At 42.9% G+C, this 26,711-nt stretch overlaps 1 protein-coding gene across 1 annotated transcript; it reads right to left on the bottom strand.

The window, feature by feature from the left end:
• Positions 1-15,251: 15,251 nt before the first annotated feature.
• Positions 15,252-21,811, bottom strand: LOC120704839 (amino acid permease 3-like). Its single transcript, XM_039989370.1, has 3 exons — positions 21,667-21,811; positions 16,761-17,088; positions 15,252-16,612 (listed from the first exon to the last, which is right to left on the bottom strand). Exons 1-3 carry the CDS (start codon positions 21,773-21,775, stop codon positions 15,625-15,627), a joined length of 1,425 nt encoding a protein of 474 aa, XP_039845304.1. The 5' UTR covers positions 21,776-21,811; the 3' UTR covers positions 15,252-15,624.
• Between the last annotated feature and the right edge of the window lie 4,900 nt (positions 21,812-26,711).

Below are 26,711 nucleotides of genomic sequence, written 5' to 3'. Positions count from 1 at the left end.
CCTATTATCTCATCTCAATCACTATGGCATATAATAATCTTTTTCCTTTTTAGAGATGGAACAACCACAGGATACCTTCATATTGAATCGCTCAATATGATCTGAATATAGAAGCATTGTACAAAACCTTGAGAGAAGTTGCTTAGATCATAAACACAAATTATTGGTTTAGTCTGTATCTTCCAACTTAAGCTTCGTCTTTGATTATCACGCGCTATCAATGTGTGTTCATTACTAATGGTGTCAAATTTATTGACCACCATATAAGACTATGAAGTCCAATCAAGGACATCAAAAATGAACACCCACATGTAATCAACCTTGTATCCCTTAAGTTTAAGGAATACACACAAAGTCGATTGTACCAAATTTGACTTAACAGCTTTAAGCCATATATCGACTTAAGCAATACACAATATATGTTGCGTTTTATGTATGAGAGCTGGGTATATGAATTCCTTCTCAGAAGCTTCACAAATATTCCAAACCAAGTGATCATATAAATATATGCAATCACTACATCTATCAACTATCAACTGCAAAGATAGATGCTTTTATACTGCCAATCAAAAGATAGTATCAAATTTTTTTAACAATTATTTAGGAGAATAATTTGCACTAAAACTAAGTGCCTGGGCTTTGCGTAAATCCCTTATGCTACTAGTCTTGCTTTGTATCTCACCACCATATTGTTCTCAATCCATTCTAGGATAAAAACACTTATGTATCTCACAGTAAAGATACCTTGAGATGTTAGCTCCATAGACTAAACCATCTCTTTTTTGGTGAGCAAGACTATCTATGTATGTACTACTTCATTCAACAAGTTCCAATAAGAGTGTTCAAAACACTCTGCCATGGTCTTATTAATTGGATGACTTGAAATGTTGTATACAATTTATTCAGAGAAATATGTGTTGACACGTGTAGCCTTTGTTTCATAAAATTCTCCAGTCTATCAAGACTCAAAAATACAATTAACGACTTATCGTGACTTTCTGAAACGAGAGTCATGGCTTTCCGATATCCTAGCATCAGTATTTAGGTGCACCTCTGAGCTAGGTTTGTGGATGACATTCATCCACCGGGTAATAACCAATATTTACCCGCAACATGTTGCCAACCATAAGTTGACCTGCATTTACTATCTTAGAAGGAAAGTCTTATATTGCCAGCAATGAATAATCCTGTTTTATGGCCATACTTCTCCCCCCCCCCTCTTATTTACAATTGGGAGTTGAGTGGATTTATTTAGTACCTCCACTCTTTCTGGCACATACTTGCAAAGGATTAACAAATTTAAAAGATATCTTAGTAGTCAGTAAATGCATGTGGCAGTTTATTTGCAATATTTTGCAAATCAGTTCCTTGAACTCAAAATTCAGTTCATTTAGTACGTGATCCTGAGCTTGAAATGCCTTAAGCATTCTAAATATTTTCCTAGCATTATATATGGTACTTCAAATCTCCCCCTAATGCCTGGAAATGCTCATTATTAAAATAAATCCAGCGTACGGGTCGTAAATAGGTCCTCCTTGAGAGGTTCTAAATACTTAATGGTTGACAGAGATTGAAATCTTATGTTGATCCCAAATATTCTATGTATACCCATCAATGTACACTGTGGTGGTGAGATTGGTACGTATACAACGTAACCCAATGTTACGCAAATAGGAAATCTTCATGGATTCCCACATACTAAATGCATATAGGGGATATGCAGTTAATCATAAGTCAGGCGTGTGTAAATCTACCTGACCCTAACACGAAGTTGGCAAATAGCAATTCTCTAACATTGGTTCTCTATTATTTTGATGTCTTTCGTATAGATTCCATTTATCCCTTTGGATATTTACTAAAATCTAATGCCAAAACAATTGTTTTGAGGCATATAAATTCAATAGTATTCAGGATAATGAGCTCACAACTTGAGCCATTATTTACCAAATGCATGGTTGAGTGTGGATACTTCACGCACTCTAGATCATCTTATAGATGAATCTTTACAACCATGAAATGCCTGATCTGTCCATACAATGTTTGTATCAGACTCAAACATATTCTTTTTAATATGATCAAGGAATCTTAGACACTGAAATATGATTTTAAGATAAGAGGGTCTTAAAATCTGTTTCACTGTGGCACTTGTCGTAACCACGATTTTGAAAAATATGAACAATTGAATTGCTAATAATTTTTCAACTAATCCTATAAGATGGGCAAGTTGATCATTTCAATTTTGGAATGCATCAACAGTGTGAAAAATTATCTTATACGCAACATCTTTTACTGGAATGATTGTATGCATAATACAATCAAAATGAGACTTATCTCATTACTTATATGCCATATCCTATATTGTCCTTTTGTGTTTCCAAATGAAAACACATTTGGATATCTCTATAATTTGGTAAGATATGAGTCGAATTAGGATTAAATATCTTCGATTGTTATCTCATATCCATAGGAAGAATGATAGTGGTAGAACAAACCAAACTATCATTGCATCGCATCAACGATGGCCAAAAATATTCCCTCTTCTTGTCATAAGAACCAGGAACATTTTGCTTCCCAAATTATAGAGTTTGTGGTAAAAAAAAGTCCACTAGGCACATATCATTCCCACATTGGAATGATTCCCGGACTATCTATATTTATATATGACAAGAATTCAATGAAATTCTCATCTAATATATAGAGATCCATAAATATTATCAAGTATCAAATTCGTAATATGATACCTACAATACTTATGCGTTGATAATGAGTATTACAACATTTTTGATGTATAACGAACAATCCCTAATTGAGGTTCATGAAATTCTTCCCTTAGTCAATGGGATAAAACCCATTGCTATTTTCCACTGTCCATGTAGGATAATGATACAATCTAGAGTGAGTTCATCAAACTCCTCTGAAGTCAATATCCAACATGTGACAACCCATTGATTTAACTAATTTACAACAAAAATAAATTAAAAATCATATGGTGATGTTGTAATCTCCAATGCAAAATTTAGGGGGATCCATATCTTCACTTTGTTTTGGATAGTTGGAGGTAGTCAACAAAATTTTAAACCTCACAACAATTAGAGGTAGTCACAAGGTGTGTAGACCTCACAAACAATCATTATTAATATGGCACACACATAGTAGATAATCTCTATGTCCGAAATATAGAGTAGATCTCTCAGTAGTAGGCAAATAAATTGCTGCTATGGGTACGGTCTCTGGGCTGGTATATTCACATGAATATACCGCAGCCAATGTTTAAGACTCTACTACCTGTGTGTAACTTTTAATAATGAATGATGGTAGTCACCATAAAAGTGTACCATTCGTATATTTCCAAAAAATTTATTTGGGAGAACACAATGTAGGTAATAATCAAGTTAAAATAAATATGATGTAGACCTCTCAGCAATGGGCGAATAATCGCTGCCATAGGCACAATCTCAGGGCTAAATAATTCAATATGAATTAATCGCAGCCAATGCCTAGGACTCCATTATTTGTGTTAGAATCTCAAATGTATCCAAGATATAGAAACAACAATTTTGCATAACCCCCTCAATAATTAAGAAATTTTTAATTAAGAGGAACAATCTTTGTTAAAATGTTATTTATAGAAAAATAACCAAATTAACAAGGTTAACAAAGTACTCTACCATATTGATACGGTTTAATTCAGAGATTAAAACAGAAAATTTACTAAGCACATAGTGCTATAGATGGATAGTGGCATAATTTGTGCTAATTCTGTAGGGATTAAAGCAAATTCCACTTTTTATGTTAGCCTTACTAGCTAAAATGGTTTGGCTGCCATTTTGCTCTTTCTAGACTAGGCTAATATGAGCCTAAATACAACCATCATTAATTAAGCATCATTTAATTAAGAGGAACTGATTTTGTTGCAATTCAAATTAATTGCCAACCAACAAAATCGATAAATCATTTGTGTTTAGATATACAATTTTCTAGTCTCGAAAGCAAACAATATATAGGTGTAAAAACTCTACCATACAAATATTGTTAGAGTCCATGACTAAAACAGAAAATCATAGACCCAGAAAACTTATCTAAACATTAAACAGTAAAAAGTCTGCAATATAATGTATTATGTTGCAATTTCTAAAGACTCATAGATCTCAAAAATTATCTATTTACTCTAGGTAAATAATTTGCATCAAAAGTCATTTAAACACAAGGTTTAAAACAAGCATTTATATCATCAATTATAAATGTAATATATTGCAGTGTCGTATCTAGTCTAGGGGCTAAACATAAGGATATAGAACATTAGTAATCTACTTATTTGGATTACCATGTAAATCATAAAAACAAAATATGAAGAAAGGAGGAAGGCGCTCGGCTTGTAGCCAGAGTCTACCTATTGGCGCTCGATATGGGTCCAGCCTGTTGGTGGGCCTGTGAGCAGCCCAGGTTGGACAGAGGGGCGACTAGGGGATGCCCCCAAAACCGTCGCCTCCCTAGGAACCGTCGCCGCCAAGTGCCGCCTCTGTAGTGCACCTCCGCCATAGCGCCCCTTGGCCACGACCGCATGCCTTTGGGGGCGCCGCATCATCTTGCCCTTGGGGGCCCGCCGCCACCCCTTGGTGTCGCCACCGCCTGCGCGCCTCCGCCCGCAGCGCGCGCCCTGTGCCTCCTCGCGCCGCGCGTGAGCGCCGTTCGCCACTGCGGAGGGCCGCCGTGGAGGGCCCGGGGCCGAGTGCCTTGCGTCCCCGTCAAGCACCGCCGTCGTGCGTCGTCAGCGTGCCTTGCCCACGCCGTGTCCGGCGCTCCTCTTGTGCGCCGCTATCGCCGTGCCTGGGCGTGGGTTGCTGTGCGTTGCCGTTGTGGAATTGAAGATGATGCCTGTGGTGTGGTGGCGTCGTCGTGTGCTCAGGGGAGGCACTGGTGTTGCGGCTTGAAGTCGCTACCGCCGGCATCGAAGGACTAGGCCGTTGGCCGTGGTTCAATGAAGGAGCAGCGACATCGATGCGAGTTGGCGAGTTCATACGCCCAGAGAAGGTACGACGGCCGTGACCACCGCAGCGACGTCTTCGACGGCGACAACCAGTGCAGCCCACCAAAGGAAAAACAAGGAATCCATCTCCTAGTGCAAGAAAAAGATGGTGCATAGAATCCATATTCAAAGTAGCAAGAGTTCTCGGCGAGTTCTTGTTTTCCTTGGTCTCGTTGCCTTCTCTTGAGGAACTCAGCGAGTTCCGGCGAGACTTGTTTGCGGTGGTTCTTCTCGTCAAGTTGTGTCTAGAGGCCTAAGAGCGTGCGTGAACAGGGATGTGAGGGCGACATGCCTTGCTCAGGGTAGAATCAAAGTGCGTGATAATGTAACGTCCCGCCTTCCCGAGGTTATGCCCGCTTACATCTGGCAGCTTTATAGGACATAGACTACCCTCACAGACCAACACATGTTTTTTCTGCGCACTTTGTCCTCACTCGTGCGCACCCGGGAAGAAGTTTCCGGTCAGTCACCCATCCCGAAATTGCTCCAGGCCAAGCACGCTTTACTTTGGAGTTCTTTCGAGATCGGCTTCCGGAAAAGAAATTGCAACTTGTTGATATGAGTATTCTATCAATTCTATCAATTCTATTAAGCCTTTGGGCTGGGGTGTCACATCCTCACCCCCTTAAGAGACCGACGTCCTCGTCGGTCAATCTCAAGTCAGGAACGTCCTCTCTTGGCCACGTCCCGTACGTCCAGTGCCAACGGCCCATGTGCGACGTCCGTGCGTCCAGTGCCAACGGCGCATCCCAGATGCCTGCGCACTGACCCGCCACGTGCCCGTCTACATGCCGGTGATATCTGCGCCCCCACGCGCCCGTCCACATGCCCGTGCACTTACGCCTGTACGTGCCCGTGAAATCGCGAGAGTCGGCTCTGATACCATTCTGTAACGTCCTGCCTCCCTGAGGCCAGACCCGCTTACATCTGACAGCTTTTTAGGACATAAACTACCCTCACAGACCAACACATGTCTTTTTTGCGCACTTTGTCCTCACTCGTGCGCACCCGGGAAGAAGTTCCCGGTGGGTCACCCATCCCGAAATTGCTCCAGGCCAAGCACGCTTAACTTTGGAGTTCTTTCGAGATCGGCTTCCGGAAAAAAAGTTGCAACTTGTTGATATGAGTATTCTATCAATTCTATTAAGCCCTTGGGCTGGGGTGTCACAGATAATAACATTCTCATGTTTGATTTAATTTACCTTACGGTAAATTCACTAGTCCATAATTGTCCACATAGGACCATAGCCACTAAGGTGTTCGAGGAACTCGCATTAGATGGCAGTAATTACCCTACATGAGCTTTTGATATCGAGATAGCGCTTGCATCTCGTGGACTTTTGGCTACAATAGAGCCTGCCCAAGATGGAGTTGTCCTTCAAGACAAATAAGTCTATACTGCTTTGGCTTTACTATAATTTTATATTCATAAGGATCTCAAGGATGAATACCTTATGACTAAGAATCCTCGTGAATTATGGGACTCTCTGAAAGAGCGCTATGAGCAGCAAAAGGAACTCATTTGGCCTGAGGCCAATCATGAATGGAATCACTTACGTCTCCAAGATTTTAAATCTGTGGCAGACTATAATCATTCTGTTCATAAAATTTGCTCTAAATTGAAGTTTTGCGAGAAAGAGCCAACAGATACGGATAAGATAGAGAAAACACTCTCTACTATGCTTCCGTCCGATCGTGTATTGCAACAGCAATACCGAGCCAAGAATTACCAAGTTTATTCTCATCTTATCCATACATTGACTCAGGCCGAAAAATATGCCGAGCTTCTTATGAAGAATCATCATAAGCACCCGGTTGGTTCGGCACCTTTACCTGAGGTTCACAATGTACAGAAAAATACTAAGAATAAGAGGTTCAATGGAACTACTCCAAAGAACAGATTTGGTAAACGCAAACATAATAAGGGGCAGAGACCAAATTCATACAAGAGGAACAAAGCCAATGCGAGATCCAAAAATTACAACAAGTGTCATAGATGTGGTGACTTCTCGCATTTTACTAAGAATTGTAGTGCTCCAAAGCATTTGGTTGCTTTGTACCAAAAGTCATTGAAAGAGAGCAAGCACCCAGGAGGAACAAGATATGAGACACACTTCAACCTTGCATCCGAGATTGTCAACGATAATAGTTGTTCACAACAGGAACCAATAGAACAAGAGAACAACAACACTCTTCACATTGAAGTTGACAGACAACATGCTCATAGACTTTGGTTCTAAAGACATGTTTGGAGATATGGACTAATTTTTGGTCCATCACTTGATATCAGATTGTACATATGTTATAATATATTTGAGTTGTCAATAGTTATTTTCGATTGTATTATTTGTTATAAGGATTGCTTACCTAAGTTATTAGTTTGTACATACTCATAAAATTGTAATATCATACTTTTATATTATTCAATATATTGTATGTTTATGTCTATATGTTATAATATTAAATTAAATTATATTACTGTTTTACATATAAATGTCTCTTGATTGCAATCCAAAAGAGGAAGAATTATGCCTTGTGGACTCATGTACCACAAACTCTATACTTAGAGAGATCAAATATTTTCAAACTCTTACAAAAAAGAGGGAAATATTATGACTATTGCTGGTCGTGACGCATTAATAGTTGGCTCTGGACAAGCCACTATTACTCTCCCTATGAGTACACAGATTATAATAGAGGATGTATTGTTGTATCCTGATTCGACTCGTAACCTTTTAAGTTATAGAGATATCCGTAAGAATGGTTTTCATGTAGAAACACATGAAGACAATAAAGAGGAATTCATTCTCTTTACTAAACTTACGAGATTTGGCAAACAAATCTGCGAAAAGATTTCTTCACTCCCAACTGGATTGTACTTTACATACATAAAGCCTATAGAACATGTTGCTTATAAAATAATTTTCCAAAATGTGGATACATTCCAGAACTAGCATGATCGACTAGGGCATCCAGGACTGGGGATGATGAGGAAAATTATTAGCAATTCAATTGGTCATGATATGGAAAACGCAAAGTTTTCCCAGAATAAAGATTTTTGTTGCATTGCTTGTGCAACTGGAAAATTAATTTTAAGACCATCATATCTTAAAATTAGAGCTGAACCACTAAAATTTCTTGAAAGGATTCAAGGAGATATTTGTGGTCCGATTCAACCATTGTCGGGACCGTTCAGATATTTCATGGTATTGATAGACGCATCTACTAGATGGTCTCATGTATCCCTTTTATCGACACGCAACCATGCTTTCGCTAAGATAATGGCTCAACTTATTAAGTTGAAGGCTCATTATCCTGAACATCGGATTCAATCTATCCGAATGGACAATGCTGCTGAATTCTCATCCCGTGTATTTAATGATTATTGCATGGCATTGGGAATTCAGGTTCAACACTCGGTTCCATATGTCCATACCCAAAATGGTTTGGCTGAATCATTGATTAAACAAATCAAGCTCATTACAAGACCATTACTAATGAATTGCAAATTGCCTACGTCGTGTTGGGGTCACGCAGTTCTGAACGCTGCCGATTTGATCCAACTACGACCAACTTCATATCACGAAACCTCTCCATTGCAGTTAGTACGTGGAAATTCTCCGAGTATTTCCCATTTGCGTAAGTTTGGGTGCGCTGTATACGTACCCATCTCACCACCTCAGCGAACATCGATGGAACCTCACAAAAAACTGGGGATCTATATCGGATATTCATCTCCGTCCATCATTAAGTATTTAGAACCCTTGACCGGGGATCTATTTCCTGCCCGTTTCACTGACTGTATTTTTAATGAGGATCACTTCCCCGCATTATGGGGAGAATTGTACCAAAAAGAATGCCAGAAAATTAATTGGAATGCAGAAGGCATTTCATTATCTGATCCATGTACTATAGAAACTGAACTACAAGTTCAAAAAATTATTGATTTGCAAAATATTGCAAACAATCTGCTAGACGCTTTTGCTAATTATAAAGGTGTCACAAAGTCTATATATCCTGCAAGGAACGTGCCTGAAAGAGTGGAGGTACCTAATAAAACCACTCAACCCCAAACTGAAAACAAGAGGGGGAGAAGCACTTCCAAAAAGCAAGAAAAGACTGGAAATACATCTAAAAGTTCCATTGATAGACACTTAAAGGACAATCAATGTCCTGTGGATATATGTGATCCACAATATAGCTCAATTATGCGCATAAACACTGAGGCTGGAACATCGGAAGACCCTAGATCCATCATTTTGGGAAATCATGATGAGTCTTTAAGGATAGACGAAATTGCTATAAATTTCGTTGAGACTGGAGAGTCTTATGATCGTAAGTCCACAATAGTCGACTGTTACCTCTCTGAGCACATTGCAAATATTCTTCAAACAGATTTAGATCCCAAGTCTATGACAGAGTGCAAGAAGCGCTCTGACTGGGATAAGTGGAAGATAGCAATAGAAATAGAGATTGCCTCGCTTTATAAAAGGAAAGTGTTTTCGGCTGTAATGCTAACACCTCCTGGTATCCTTCCTGTGGGATACAAATGGGTTTTCGTTCGTAAAAGAAATGAAAACAACGAAGTGGTGAGATATAAAGCAAGGCTAGTGGCACAAGGTTTTACGCAAAGACCTGGCATTGATTTCAACAAAACCTATTCTCCAGTAATGAGTGGAATAACCTTCTGATATTTAATATCACTGGCAGTACAAAATCGTCTATCTATGTAGTTGATGGACGTAGTGACCGCATATTTATATGGGTCATTGGATTCTGAGATATACATGAAAGTTCCCAAAGGAATTAATATACCAGATAATAAGACAAATCGCAACATGTATTGCGTCAAGTTGCAGAAGTCATTATATGGCTTAAAATAGTCAGGTCGACTGTAGTACAATCGTTTAAGTGAATTCCTTAAACTGAAAGGATACACAAATAATGATGACTGTCCATGTGTCTTGTCACAGAACAGTCCAAATAATACCAATCAAGTGCAATAATTAACACTTAAACTCAAACCAGAATTACTGCACTCAACCAGTACACTCAGACCGCCTGCTGTAATCAGGATCTGTAACCAGGATCGATTACACAGGAACTCTTGCCAAATGATGAGCACAGATGATTACCGGCAACAAAAGCATTCAAAACCATTTACAACCCGAGTTTAAAACAAAAGCACCAACTTAAACTACAACAAGTGGTTACAAGTCAGTTTTACAATTCAAACCTTAGAGTTCAAACGCAGCGGAAAGTAATTTAGAGTTTAAAACAAGCTTCAAAACAATACGATAACCAACGTCGCAGACAAAGACGAGCTTCACACCTTGCCCACTGATGTGAGGCTCACCTGCCCGAACTTCACGAAGAAGACGGGACCCACTCAACCGACCAACCGGGAGGAAGTGGTTGACCGATCCACGAGGCACAGATCTCCTCGGAGTCCTCCGGAACGTAACCTGCTAAAAAATATATGGCAACAACAAGCCTGAGTATTCTAATACTCAGCAAGGCTTACCCGACTATGGGTATACTTAGCCCATTATCTAGACATGCAATGCTTTTTGGCTCTGGAGTTTGTTTTGCTGAAAAGCTACTAACATTGAATCCTTACTTTCAGTATTTTATCTCAATTTAAATTTATCAGGTACCAACTAGGTTTGCACCAACATCTTGAGCATGCATGGTTGATCACATTATCTTTTCATATTACCACAGCCAACCTTCTCAGTTCAAACTTATTCCACTTCTTTACTACGATGTGACAGAGAGATCAAGGTTCTCATATCCGCGAGTCACGGCGAATCGATTCGATTTAACCTTGCAAGGTGGACCTAACCAACACGGCACGTATATGCCCCGTCGGGCTATACACACCAACCCTTCACATATGCACACCGAATAGGCGAACTGCCCTGCGACCCGGGACTGCTAGCCCCACCGATACCAACTAAGGGTCAGCCATGAGTTTGAATACTAGCTCCACTGGTGAAGACAGTATCAAGTCCGCCTACCGGTGCACATATGGTACTGAGCTTACCGGTTTCGACTACCTCCTACTCCCGGCATGCGGTTAGTACTGTTCAATCCTCGATCAATAGTGCCAACAATGGTACGGTCCTCAATCGACACAGGCGGAGGCTCACTTTCCATAACTTCCATATCCATAACCAATCCATCTCCGCCCGGTCTCCATTTTTCCTTTGTTTTTCCTCAAGAATTCATGCTCCAATAACTTTTTCATAAGTAACAAGACCTATATCTCACGAGTGACAGGAATCACTCGTCTTCTACCAAATCCTAATTAAGCATTGCAGTACTAACGACCTGTATTCTAGTAGAGCGACTGAGGAAACCTAGGGATTATGCATCTAAGGTTCCAATCAACTCCAAGAAACTTAAATGCACAATAAAATATATAACAATTATTGAATACTGGAATTAAGGGTTATGCACCGGGGCTTGCCTTGCCAGTCAGCGGGGTTAGCAACTTCTGGATCTGGCTCGACGGCTGCTTCAGCTTGCGGTTCCCCTGCTTGCAGCTCCGGGATCGGCTCAGCGACCAACTCGTAGACGGCTTCGCTCATGACGTCTACACGTATGAAAAAGGATGCCATGCATGAGACTCATGAAAAGATGCAACACAATACAATGCAAAACTCACAAAAGGCTGCATGGACAAAATTTACCAACAGCCGCTTCAACTAGGGTTTAACGGGATGATGGAAAGCGGCGACAGGGTTTGGTTCTAAGTTTCTTTTTAGCCTGAAGTGTCTCCATCAAAGAAGACGAGAGGCTGCATTGATCAGATCAAGTTCAACTTTAAGTCTGAAAGGAGATGCTCTAGGTCTCAACTACCATTAAACAAGTGCAATCAAAACCATCTATCAAAAGGGATGAAACCATCCATTTCATGGTTCTATCAAATAGAGCATGAAATTACGAAGCTAATGCAACTGGTTTTGACTTTTTAGGATTTTTCTAGAAATTTCTACAATTTTTGGAAGGCTTCAGTCATTTAACAAAAAGAGAAAAACTAAAAAGGGGGGCCTGACAGCCGGGTCCCACATGCAAGTGGGAGCCCAGCTCCCAGTTCCACCCCCGCCTCCCCTGTTTTGCCTGGGCGGCCCGCCGTGGCCATGGCCGGCGCGCGGCCAGGCCGGCTAGCGGCAGCGCGGCGCTGGCCCCTGCCGGCGGTGGCCGGCCGGCAGCACGGCCCAGCCGGACCGCGGCCAGGGAAGCCGGGGAGCAGGGGCGCGCGCGCGAGGGTGGCGCAGGCGGCGCAGAGGTGCGCGCGGGGCGGCGCACGGCGTTCCCCGCCGGCGAGGGCTAGCCGGCGGCGCTGGCTCACGGCCAGGGCGGCCTACCGGCCCCGGGGCGCGCGGCTGCGGCCCGCGGCCCCGTGCAGGGCGGCCCCGCAGCGGCGCGCGCGGCGGCGCGACGGTGAGCCGGCGGCGGTGGCAGCGATTTCCGCGGGGGAAAAGGTCGGTGAGGAGGAGGAGTTCGCGAGGATTCTCACCGCACGCTCGATTCGAGCTGAGGAGGGCCGGGAGAGGGAGTTCGACGGGAGGGGCGAAGCTCCGGCGACGGCAATGGCGGCCGGCGGTGGCGCAGGCGCTGATTCGGCCTAGGGTTGGCTCAAACGAGCTCTGAAACGGGCAGAGGAGATGGTGGGCGAGGTGGAGTGGCTTGGGGCGCGGAGAATCGAGCGGGGTGGCGAGGATGGCGGCGGAGGACGGCCGGAGGACACCGGCGACGGCCTGCTCGTGCTCGGCTCGGCTGCGTGCTCCACAGGGGTGAGGAATGGGGAACGGGGAGGCGAAAACGGGCACGACTCCGTGCGGATAAGGACGGTGCAAGAGCACGACGGGCGAGGTTCGTCGGCACGACGCGTGGCGACGCCAACGTCGATGGCCGGCGGTGCACTGACTAACCGGGGATGCACAGTACCAATGTTGAACTCGTTTGAATGATTTTGATCAAAGTTTGACTGCCCAAAACTCCAAATTTCATATGGGAACATAAAATTTGGTAAAAATAAAAGTTGTAGAGGGATAGAAGGTCTACAACTTTGCTTTTGGGCGAAAATTGATTCGAAGCTCGGATTAGGGAGAAAAACGAGAGCGAACGCGGCTAAACAATGTTTTACCACACGAACTCGATTAACGCCAACGATGAGCTTAAGTCCATAATTAGTGGTTTAAGCACATGATTAGCATCGCGATTAACACTGGGGTGTTACATGTCTTTATTAAGAAATCCTCAGCAGGATTTTGTATTATATCAGTATACGTTGATGATCTTAACATCATTGGCAATGGACCCGATATTAATGAAGCACGTCATCATTTAAAGACGGAGTTCGAAATGAAAGATTTTGGTCAAACCAAATTTTGCTTAGGTTTACAACTTGAGCATTTTCATTCTGGTATATTTATATACCAAGTTGCCTATGTCCAGAAAATATTGGAAAAATTCAATATGGACAAGTCATATCCAGCAAAAACTCCCATGGTAGTAAGATCCTTAGAAATTGAGAAGGATCCTTTTAGACCACGGGAAGAAAAAGAAGAGATATTAGGACCACATGTCCCATATATAAGTGTCATTGGAGCACTAATGTATCTTGCTAACAGCACCAAGCCTGATATTGCATTTGCAGTAAATTTGCTAGCAAGACATAGTGCTGCACCTACCAAACGTCATTGGGTAGGAGTCAAAACGGTATTGAGATATCTCAATGGCACTAGAGATCTTGGATTATTTTATAACAGAAATCAAGATCCAAGTTTGTTAGGATATACATATGATGGTTATTTATCAGATCCCCATAATGGCAGATCGCAAACAGGCTTTGTATTTTTACAAGGAGGAACAACAATCTCTTGGAAATCTACAAAGCAGACATTAGTGTCTACTTCCACCAATCATTCTGAAATAATAGTTTTATATGAAGCTTCACGCGAATGCATATGGCTTCGCAGAATGATAAACCACATAATACAATCATGTGGTGTAGGTGCGATTGAGACACCAACAATTATCTTTGAAGATAATTCAGCATGTGTTACTTAGATGGAATCAGGTTATATTAAGAGTAATATGACTAAACATATTATTCCCAAATTATTCTATCCCCATGAACTCCAAAAGAATGGAGAAATTGAAATCTTGCAGACTAAGTCATGTGACAATTTAGCAGATTTATTCACAAAATCTCTACCATACTCTTCATTTCGTAAATGCGTTGAAGGTATTGGTATGAAGAGACTTAGAGACTTGCAAGGATCAGGGGGAGAATCAAATAAAATATAACTTGAATAATCATCACATTACACTCTTTTCTTTATATAAGTTTTATTCTTATAGAGTTTTCTCATATAAAGTTTTTAATGAGGTAATGTTAACACATGGTATATGTCGTATTATCTATTTTTCCTCACTGAGGTTTTTTGAAGATAATATTGAAGACATTGATTTCTAATCAAAATGTTTTAGACTATGTCTTTAAGAATTTCTTGAAGGGTCTATTAACATTGGAATTACATATATATATCGAGGTGTTTCTCCTTATTTTTCTCACTGGGTTTTCAGGAGTTTTTCCCGGTATATCGATATACTTTGATTTTTTTCCCACGGGATTTTTCCAAAGCCTCAAGACAATAATTGATGGACAAATATGATGCCAATAAGAAGACAATTGATCAAGGGGAGTGTTAAGGTTAATTAGGATTAATAGCATCATTAGCAACTGCTAATGATAGTTGTACGGCATGGCCCTTTCGCATCAGGCAACTGCCTGATCCCCTTTGTATATATTATTTTATTGTCCATCAATACACACGGTTACAACACTTTTCACTCAACAAGAGCGTTCGTTCACCACTAGTATTTTGGGTGTGCCACAGATAACAACGGAGTTAATATCAAATGAAAGTTATAAGGTGTGTTTATATGAGAAGAATATATATGATCATGATGACAAAATGGGAATAAATTCTCCATTTGACCTCAACCATAGATTCTTTTTAGATGTGAAGAAGATGCTATAGTGTGGTTAGAAGATGCTATAGTGTGGTTGCATCATTAATCAGGCGTGTACTACTCACAAATATCATTAATTTTAGAGTTGCCAATTTGCAATGTGGACTGATAGAATTGCCATCCTTGAATTTATTTTTCGAAATATGTGCTCGCAACTGTTAACATTGAATGGCTGCGTACATCTGCATCGTCCAAGATATGTTTTATTTTACCGAAAAAGCTAGGAAAACAAACAATTGGTTGACTCCAATGCAATAATGCTTTCTATGACAAGCCCCCGTAATTTGATTGCATTCTAAAATCAACCGCGCATAACTAAGTTACTAGCTGATCACTTCTTAAATCCAGTTTCTTTCGGTACGGTGGCCGGCAAATAGACACCTAATTTGTTCCATGCCACTGACAACGAACCATGGGCAGCAGAACACTAGCTACTTCACCACCACTAAAAAGAGGCACGAGTTCGCTGTATCATCACACGGCCGATCGAATCATACAAACACATGCATGCGATGCGAATGCAACAATCTGCTAGGCTCTGAGATCGATCACGACCTGGTCTTGAATGGCACGTAGGTCTTGAGCGAGTCGAGCACGCCCTGCACGGAGGCAGCGCAGGCGGCGACGGTGACGAGGAAGCAGACGAAGCTGAGGCTCTGCAGCGCCGCCCACCTGGCGCTGAACCGCCGCACCTGGTGCTGCCGGATGTACATCTCGACGGAGAAGAAGACGGTGAGCGGCCAGAAGGCGATGCTGCCGAGGATGCCCAGGATGCTGTTGAAGAAGGGCATCAGGACGGCCAGCAGCGTGACGACGGCCACGAACGCCGTGCGCCACACGACCCGGCCGAGCACGCCGAGGCGCGCGGCGGCGGCGGACCCCGCCGGGCGGCGGCACCAGCACGCCGCCGCGGAGCCCTCCACGGCAGCGAAGAGCGGCTGGCAGAACACCTGGAAGCCGCCGACGAGGTGCACGACGATGCAGGCGTTGGCCAGGTCGACGAGCCAGAAGGGCTCGTAGAAGCCGAAGCCGGTGAGGATGTTCCCCGGCGCGGCGTTGCCGAACGCCGCGTACCCGAGGCAGCCGCACAGCATGTAGAAGGCCGTGGTGACGGCGATGCCCGCGGACGTGGCCCGCCGCATCGTCTCGCTCTCCGCCGGCGGCGACCGCAGCGTGTCCTGGATCTCGATGAGGATGATGGCGTACGAGTAGGCGAAGGCGACGTTGCCGAGGGCCTGGAACGTCAGCCACACCTTGTGCGCCGAGTCCACGTCCACGCCGACCTGCGTGCCGGTCATGGCCGTCTTCCCCAGGGGGCCGGAGATGGCCTGCGCCAGGGAGAGGCCCACCGCGATGATGGAGTAGCAGAAGGACATGACGGCGGCGATGATGGAGAGCCACCAGAGCTTGTGGAAGCTGGGGAGCTGGCTGAAGACCGCCTGCACGACGCCGAAGCCGATGATGAAGGCGCTCGTGTTCTGGCTGCAGTCCGCGTCGTGCCCGTGCCGGTGGAAGCAGTTGGACTTGTTGATGGCCCTGCAGGCGACAGGCGTGCACACATATCATTCAGTTGAGATGCATACAAGGCAACAAGGCAGGCAACAATGTCGATCAGATGGTCTGGTCAATCTCGATCATCAATTCGCAGCAGCGAGAGGAACGAAGAACACGAACGGGTACTCACGCAGCGCTGATGGAGGCTGTGATGGTGTAGCCGATGCCGGTGCCGAACATGTTGGCGTACTGGCAGAAGCCGCAGAACCAGACGTGCCACCCGCCGAGGTTGGACTTGACGGCCTCGGTGTAGGTGTAGTTGCGCTTGCCGGTGACGGGGTCGCCGACGCGGTAGCAGTCGGCGAGGAGGCCGCAGGTGTAGAGGGTGATGGCCGCGAAGAGCACCAGGGTCACGGGCCCCGTCACCCACCCCAGCTGCGCCATCGCCCACGCCAGGGACAGCACACCGGAACCGATCACCGCCGTGATGATGTGCGCCGTAGCCGTCCATACCGTTCCTACAGCGTGAATACACAGTGATGTTGTAAAATTCGTCCAAGTGAATGACGGAAAAAATTGAAGATTTGAAAGTTTGTGCGAGCGATAGAATTTGCGTAGGTAAAAGATCGATTGAAGAGTTCCCAAATGGTACAAATTCATCCCATTAAGAAAAGAAAAGTTTGTTGAACGATCCTACTTCATGCAGGTACAAATTGGCAAATCTTTCTAAAGAGGCTTTTTGGAAGAGGTTTTCCCAAAGTAGCTAAATTTACTGCTGAAGCCAAAACTGATGAAGAAAAAAAACTAGTTTCACCCGATTTCTAATCCAATATAGGCTAAGCTTACAAAACAGCTTAACGCTATGGTGTCCTGATTTGGGAAAAACAAGTGAAGCCAAAGCTAGAATAAACTCCCTTAAAAAGACCCTAATATTTTGACAATAACAAGATCGTAGATTGATAATTTGTATACCCCATATCCTTTAATATCTATTGATTTGGTAACCATTAATAATAATAATAATAGTACTTTTAAAAGTGTACTTTCATTGTCTTTTTAAAGGTCCATCTATAGCACATTAGCCATTATAATCCCTCTCCTCAGCCCTCTAATTGTGTATCTTCAATATATATTATATCAACAATATTTATTGTTTCTTCTACCTCCAGCTTTCTTCTTGGGTTATGATGCTCGAGCGGTGCACCGGCAACTGGCATTCTTGTCCCATCACTACATTTAACACCGCTGCACTAGTTCGTGAGAGAGATGCACTAGTTCGTGAGAGAGATGCTTCGAGCAACTTCCAGCAAACCCTCTATCAAGTCCTCTACCCTAAATTTGAAGAGTGGAGTCAAGAAAAACAACTCCAGCAAGCTCTCTACTTAGTCCTCAAACTAGAGAGGCCTCCAAATCCCCCCTTCGACCCCTAGGTCTGGAGGGTCTCTAGGGAGGCCTCCATCTATGGGCCCACTCAACAGCCTCTTTGCTGGATGGATGAGAGCTGAAATATGGCAGCTCTTGCTGGACGTGGATATATTATTTAGAGCTTGTGAGATGGGGGCCAGCCCCCCTAAACTATATAAGGACTATGATTTAGGGGCCGAAGACGCTCTTAACCCCCTCCCCCCTCCTGCACACACATTCCTTCTCACCGACCATCCTCCACCATTTTAGGTGGCGATACTCTCGCCTTTTGAAAACCCACCAACCAACCGACTCTACCATCAGTCAGCACTCCATCACCTAGCATTGCCTCCAGAGCCTCTAAATCCAAAATAAAAAATCCCCTACTTCTAATCATAATCATAAATTCGTTGAAATCCTAAACCCAATCTCACTGGAGATGCCCAATGAGGCACATCTCACTGGAACTAGAGAGAGGTGAACACTGGGGGCAAGAAAAAAAACAGATATGGGAAGAAAAGCGCCCAGACTCATTTTATAGCAATTTGGTTTTTAAGTTTTGACACACCCCCATAATAAGAAGAAAAATTCAATGTTCACCCTCGAAGTAGCATGGAAATCTAATTTTCAACCTTCAACTATAAAATTGGATAATAGGAGCCATTCAACCGTTGAAACCAAGCAAATTGGCTCATTGATGGTTTCAAAGATGGCTTTTACTTTTTAGATAAATTAAAAAAATCGATTTAACCTATAAAATTCCAAAATTAATTCACTTTATAGTCAAAAAAATATGAAATTGATACCAAATTTTTTCTAAAATATAACCTACATGTTTGGTCTTATTTATTAAAAATAATAAGTTTATTATAAATAATAAAATACTAAATTGAATTAAATGAGTGAAAAATAAAGTAGAGTACCAAATAGATAGGTTTCATTTTAAGTGAAAATGTTGGTGCATGTTTCATATTTTCTGATTTAAAATGAATTATTTATAATTTTTATATTGTACCTAATTTTCAGAAAATGGAAATTCATCTTTGAAACCACCTAAAGGTCAAATTTTTCTGGTTTTAACAGTTGGGTGGTTGCCGTTTTTTCAATTTTGAAGTTTAAAATTGTAAACTGACTTTTCCCAATAATAAAATTATGAAAATGATAGTTGTGGTAGATGACTACATTATTGTTGAAGATGCCTTGGCCTACGAGGGCAGGCAACACATGCGTGATGCATATGTGTACGTACGTGTACTGAATCGGGGGTCCAAACAAAACAGTCGTCGTCGCCGACGCATGCGTCAAATGAACGGAGTCGTAACAGAATGATCAGAATGGACAAAGGACAAATGCAGCGAAAGGAAAACGGAACCTTCCCTTTCCCTTTCGGCGTGCACGCAGATACTGCAGGGACCAACCTGAGCCGCCGTGGGCGAGGATCGGCGAGAAAGCTACGGGAAACCATCGAAAAGGCTAGGATAGCCGCTAAGCTAAGCTCACGATCGCGACGAGTCGACGTGCAGCGCCGCCGCCGCGCCGGGCTTGGCGGCACCCATTCAATTCATCATCAAGGCTAGCTAGAGAGAGATGGAGGGGGAGGATTGGGCGCCGCCGCGTCTCCGCGCGGCTTCTGCATCGATCGTATCCGCCGTTCTTTTTCTTCTCGTCTCTGGTAATAACCTACTGGTAGCTGGTAGCTAGCAGACTCCTACTTCTTCATGACCCTTGGAAGCTGTGCCTGCCTTCATGGAGATGGAGGGAAAGGGGAACAGCCCTAGTCCGTTGGGCTACAGCTTCCATTTCCATCATCCCATGGCAGGGCCGCAGGGTGCCGGCCGGGCGGCAAGGATGCTATTCCGGTGGTATTCAATGCCAAGGATAGCCTAAATGTACTGAGAAGAAAACCATGGATCCTATCTCTTGGGGCCATACCACTCGGGTTAGATCAAGTATAATGGTAGGCGACTAGCCGGCAAAATCCTACGTGAAGGAGAGAGAGGAGAGGAGAGAGAATGGAGCGGGGTAGGTGGTTCGCAGAACGCTGGCTTCAAGCGGGCGACTACAGATCCTACTGATCCTATTGGTCCACAACACTGATGAGCGTTAAATGGTGCACAGTGTGGATAAATAAAAAAGAGAGCAGTTACTTTAGATGGATGACATGGCACTGCTGTCCGAGCAGCAGGCGAAATTTATTAGTCTTGCTCTTAGTAACCTGCAGCTATAGTTGTACTACACACAACACAGTCGAAGCATATCATTTTTCTACTGACAAATACTTACAGGATCATAATCTATATTGCACTGATCTTATCTTTCCAGCTAGAGCAAAGTTCAAGGCGATCAGGAACGAAAGACGTGCAATGCAATGCAATCCGATTATAATTTTGACTGTACTTCTGAATGAGCGAGCCTAGATGATGATGCGGCAAACATCAGAAGGAACTTCGGCGTGAAGTGAACACATCAAGGATACATGACTAAAGAAAAAAACTTTAAGACCGTACCGTACCTCAACAAAAATTTCTCAGGTCGCCCAAGTCACGACAGTTTTTTTTCCTAAGATGAATGATTTTCCTAATCTAAAGTCAGGATATGCGGCAAATTTAGCAGTAAGGATCGTACGTTTGAGTGATAAGGGACTAAAATTGTTTTTTTTTGCGGGTATAAGGGACTGAAATTGTTGCCTTCAGTATATAGTGTAATAAGGCAACAGGCAATTCTGTTAATGCAAGAACATTATAGGAAAGAGTACAAGTGAAATCAGTAATTAAGCACACAATCCAGCTCTCACTCCTATTTTTGGTAGCTTTAAATGACCTCAGGGTGACGTGCTGGGTTCGCAGAGGCGCCACGATTATCAATTTTCCCTCTCTATCTAACAGAATCAAGATTGATTCGGTGCACGAAGATTATTCTACAGATTTTAATGTGTTCAAAAGATTTTGATCTTGGCCTCCACAAAACAATAGCAGAGACTGTACCTACATTTCATGGCTCCTTTTCTTTTGAAATTTAGCCATTTAGAAATGCTTCCTTTAACACTAGCGAGGAGCTGAGGCGAAAGGTCCTGTATCCTAGTGGTTTCAAAAGTTTCAGTAGCACGTTAAATCCTGGGTTCGACTTCTTGTAAGAGTAAATATTTCAGGATTTAATGGCGTTGTGCTTTCCAGTGGTAGACCACGATCCATCGACAGCGAGGCAGCTACCGTGACTCTCAAGAATTCGTCAGCTCAGATTTCAAAGATGCTCAAAGAGTAAAATTTATGTACGTGTATTCTTAAAAATAAATGTGTTTGTGTTATTAGTATCTGAGCTGTACTGTTTAATTGTAAAAAAAAGCATTGGGATTTGGGTCGGCTTTTTAATGCCGCGCAGATACCCTCACGATCCGGCCGAATCACGAAACGTCGCGGGGCCTCGATCGGCAATAGGCCCGTAGCGCTACTGCTACTAGGCATGTTCAGAAATAATTATCCCCCGTATTTTCTTGCCATGGCGAGAGGAAACTGTTCATTCCCCCGTTTCTATTCGTCATCATCCACGGGACGAACGAAATAATTAAACCAGGATTATTTTGCCCAAAAATCGACGGGGGAGCAAGAAGCTGCAGGCAAAGCCGGATTTGATCCATGTCGTCGTACATGGTTAGAAGAAGCGAAGGGGATGGGTCGCTGTCAGCGCAGGCGTACCTGACCTCCGCTCCTTGCCGTCGTCGTCGCGGTCGCCGCGGACGCGGGGAAGGGTGGCCAGGGGGTGCTCCAGTTCCATGGTTCCGAAGTGCGGCGGCCCTCCTCCCATCTCTCTCTCTCTCTCTCTCTCTCTCTCTCTCTCTCTCTCTCTCTCTCTCTCTCTCTCTCTCTCTCTCTCTCTCTGCAGCTAGTCGTCTGCACGCAGGCTAATAATCACCACGGCACGACGACGCATGAATCGGCGGTGGAGCAAGAGCTCTCCCTCGATCTCCCGGGCTCGCTCGCTCGCTCAATCTCGACGACGATGGCGGGCGGAGGCAGAGGCAGCAGGAGTCCGCCGAGCGCGCGCGGTGGTGGGTCTGGAGAGGGAACAGGGGACGGGGAGCCACTGAATAGCGCTATATATAGCTGAAGAGGTGAGGCCGCCAAGCTCACCGAGCAGCGCCACGTTACAGCGTGGGGGAAAAGTGAAAAGTCGAAAAGCCTGGGGGCGTCAAAAGGAAGCCCCACTTCCACGCCTCTGCTGCATCCAATCTCTCGCCCGTGCTTGACATTTCACTTTTAATATAACATGCAAAAATCATAACAAGTTATATGTATCTACCTTCTAGTTAAATTTATCTATTTATAAAGCAAGTAACATGAAGAATGATCGGGTGATGGAAAGGTACTAGTTACCTAGAAGTACTTTTCCTATTTTAATAAGTACTAGGAGGCATTAGTAGGTACCCTTCCTATTTTAATCTGGTCTGTGGCGGCGGCACAGGACCCCTAAATGGTGGGGCCCCCAAGTAGTTGGGCCAAGGCGCTCCCAAGTAGTTAGGTCAAGGGGTAGCTCGGCAGCTGGGCACTCTACTCTGGCTAGCGAATTATTATCAGCGAAATAGAACACGAATCGTTGTCCGATCGCTGTCACTGCTAGCTAGGGCTGGGTTGCGTGCCTGCGCGCGAGCATCCCGCATCCACTAGCCGCGACGATAACTACGACGGCCGCTGGGAGCCTGCCGGCTGCCGCATACGCTGCCCGTTGGGCGCTGGCCCCTAGGAGGACCGACCAACAAGGCAACACGCCGGGCCCTAGGAGGACCGACCAAAAAGGCAACAACAGTGTCTGGCGCCCTGTTGCCTTAGGACACCATGCTCTACTCCACAGCAGGTTTTGTGTTTTCATTTTTCAATCTCTTTTTTTCTCTGTTGATTAGTTATGACGGGTGGTTTAAATTTGATTTACTTTTATTTATTTTATTAAAAATAGGAATTGAATAATTGCATGAAAAAAATATATTAATTATATGACATATTATTTTTATATATTTTAGTGTCTCATTTTGCATTTCACCCTGGGGCCTCGAATTCCTGGGAACGGCCCTGATTTTGATATAGGTCCCATCTATTTTATTACTGATTGGTACCTTTTTCTATGTACATCTTGATACCTCTTATGTCTCAACTGTTCATTTCAGCCTAATGGATGATCCTTATTTGTTTTAACCACTGTAAAATTTCTCTAAAGATAAAAATTCACAAAATAAAGATAATATCAGTTGATTTACAATGAAACCAATAATTAAATATATGATAATTTATATTTACAATTAATTATTTAGAGATATTATTGGTCAAAGATGAGAATGTTTGACTTTGATCGGTCTAAAAGTTGCTATATTTTGAGATGGACGTAGTACTATTTTTTTTCAACTGAAACTACGGAGAGCAGTTAGGAAAAAATTAAAACCGTCAGCATACCCACAAATTGTTAGGCTATTCTCCCACATGGAGTACAATTTGGAGCTCACCAAACTCAGCAAAACAGCCCACAAGACCACTAGTTGTGCACCGTTAATTTGGTGATTGATCCCAACGGTTGAGATCACTTCAAAGGAAATATAAAGCACAACAAACATTATGGTCTTCTTTTAGCCTCACTTAGAACATTACTTGAGAAAGGGGAAGAGCTAAACACACAACGCAACTAGATAGAAGAGAGGAGGAGGAGGAGGAGGAGGAGGAGGAAGAAGAAGAAAAAGAGGAGGAGGAGGAGAAAGAGGACGAGGAAGAGGATGAGGATGATGATGATGAGGAGGAGGAGGACGAAGAGGATGAGGAGGAGGAGGAGGAGGAGGAGAAGATGACGAAGAGGAGGAAGATCTGTCCAGATTTAGTGGTTCTATATCAATTCGCTTCAAATCAGTGATTGGAGGCTCAAACGTGTTTGGATTTGAGGATTGGTTGAGTAGAGCATTAGATTTGAGAGGGATTTTATTAGATCGGGTGATTGCAGTTTCAGCATAGAGCAGTTTTGATAAATGATTAATTTGGGTGGTGAAATGGTGTTGGTTGAGCTGCAAATTTGTAAGTGGTTAGGGAACTTGTGAATCTACTTGCATAATAAAATTTGTGCATAATAGATCTGTGGTTTGTGAGATATATTTGCACCGATTACCGGGGGGGTGGGGGCCGAATATGTAACTTCTCTGTTTGATAGTTATCATTCCTCTTATAAGATAGTTGTGATTGTTGTTGTTATGCCAAGTAGCATCATGGTGAATGTGTTGCTACTGGTGTAATCCTCAATAGGTACTAGATAAGATTTTTTGTAACAATTTGTTGATTATGGTGGACACTTGGAGTGATTGGTCCTCTTGAGTTTTTACTCCTCACCTTGAGTATGTTTCCCCTTGTAAATTATTATGTCTTTTGTGCATATAATTATTATTATTCTGTTGCATCTTGTTGTTAAATGTTCTCCTTAGTGTTCATCATAAAATAAGAAAGTACTTGGTATATTGTTGCTACTTTTATCCCTACACAAATAAGAACCAAAACCGATTGAAACTCAAATCTCTGTAAAAGAATGGTTAAAATCACTCCTACGAACCCATTAGAACGACCTAATAAACCATCAAAAATCAATGGAACTGTGCGCATGTGTCTCAATAACCATAACATCCAAGCGCACCTAAAACCATAAATAGGGAAATCTTAGCACTTGTGTTTCAATTTGCACAATGAATGCTCACACAATTATATAATTAGTACTTGAATATAGAAAAATATGTTAAACAAAAGTTCTATTAATTTCTTAGCAAACTTGTAGAGATCCATTAAGTGCAATGAAAATATATTGGAGGAAATAAAATAAACATCTATGAGTGTAAAAAACAATTAACATTTTACAGTATCAATGTATGGACATTTTGCTAGTCCTATATGTTAGGTCCAAATGATCATTTGATAAGAGATGATTGCCTAGGGCAGGTAGCCCAAGGTGCATGAAATTAGTTTCGAAGTTTTTGGACTTCAATAGTGCACTGTCTATTAGACTGGGTGCCTGGAGAATTGTCAATTTGGTTCAAATATAATGAACTATTTGGTCTTGAATAATTCATTATTTTGGATTCCATGAAGAATCGATAGACGATAATAATTCGAATATCAGACAAAAAAATTGAACAAATCCTTGCTAATTGTTTAATTAGGTTAAATTGTGTAAATAAGTCATTTGTGAATTACGCCCAAAGAAAAAAAAATATGTGGTTCAATGACTCTTACGGGGTCCTTCTTGCATTGTATCTATGTAATATACAATTACATTATACTTGCAACTCTTAATTATACGAGACAAGTCTATTCTACATCATATCCTAAAGGCATGAACTTGTCACTGAGTATGATTTTTCGAAACCAAACTTAAAAACGAGAAATCATGCACCCCTCTAACATAAATGCAAGACAAACTACCCCTCTTTACAACGTGATTTTTTTACCACGTCTTTGCCATATCATTCATATTGTGCCCATCTGTATGCATCATCTCCCAATCTCTCTCCCTCCCTACCCCTCTCTGTCCAACAAAACTCAAGATGTTGGACAAAAGAGAAGCCAATAGACACATGGTGACATGGCGAGAGCAGCCAAGTTTTTTTTTTTGATGCGAACTACGATGGCCAAGATGCTAGCCTAAACTTATTGTTATAAAATATGTCAAACCACAAATTACAAAGCAAAGGTACAACTCAGCACAACAAAGAATACTACAAGAAGACATCAGAAGTTGCGAGCACAATGTAATGAATATAGGGATGTAAATGGTATGGATATTTTCCGACCGTATTCGAATTTGATCCGGTCTGGAAGGGTTTTTATCCGTCCGTATCTGATTCCGAGTATCCAATATCCGTAACCGATCCATATCCGAATGCTCAAAAGTTATATTTTTATGATGTCGATATCCATTACAATCTTATCCGGCAAAAACGAACACTATCCGTATCCGACTCCGTATTCGAACACAAATATAAAAACAAATATGATATCAACAATATACGTCCGTATCCGATCCGTTTACATCCCTAAATGAATACAACAAAAGAGTAGAGAGACACAACTCCCGTACAACCATCAAAATTACTCAAGATCAAGAGCCAAGACTTTCACAGGCTAAATAGCAATCACAATTCTCCATGTGCCTCAACTGAGCAATATACTTGCCATCTTCACAAAGAGCAGCATGCTACCCACCACCCATCGTAGCTATGCTCACTGCAACCCCCCCCCCCCCCCCCCCCCCCCCCCCCCCAAATGTGGTGGAGGAAGCTCAGAACGATTGAGAGCTGCCAGAGCAGAGAGGGAACTAAGAGTGGGGCCAGTAGGATCACAAAGCTTCACTAGAAATAATGACCCTCTCCGAGCTAATAGTGGGACCATAGAAATGACATATGAGCCTACACCTACTGTCATCCAACGCCCATTAAGGTAAAGAAGCCTCGACAATTATGAATGCACCTAGTATTTGATTTGCCGACAGCACTAGTAAGGAGAGCAACAATGAAGCTGAGGTACCACTGGCAGACACCACAGTGAACCAAGGATGATGCCAAAACAACCACAAAAAGAATGCTCAAGACCAACAGACAAGATGATGTGGCTGCTTATTGTGAGACCCGGTTTGCATGATGAATGACGATGGGCCTTGCAGCGGTTCAGGTTCTCCCCACGCACTGGCATGACACTTTTAATGTAAGTCTGCCGGCAACACAGCTTGT

This window comes from Panicum virgatum, chromosome 4K (genome assembly GCF_016808335.1).
Source record: "Panicum virgatum strain AP13 chromosome 4K, P.virgatum_v5, whole genome shotgun sequence".
Classification (NCBI taxonomy): Eukaryota; Viridiplantae; Streptophyta; class Magnoliopsida; order Poales; family Poaceae; genus Panicum; species Panicum virgatum.
This window is presented reverse-complemented; position numbering and strand designations above follow the sequence as displayed.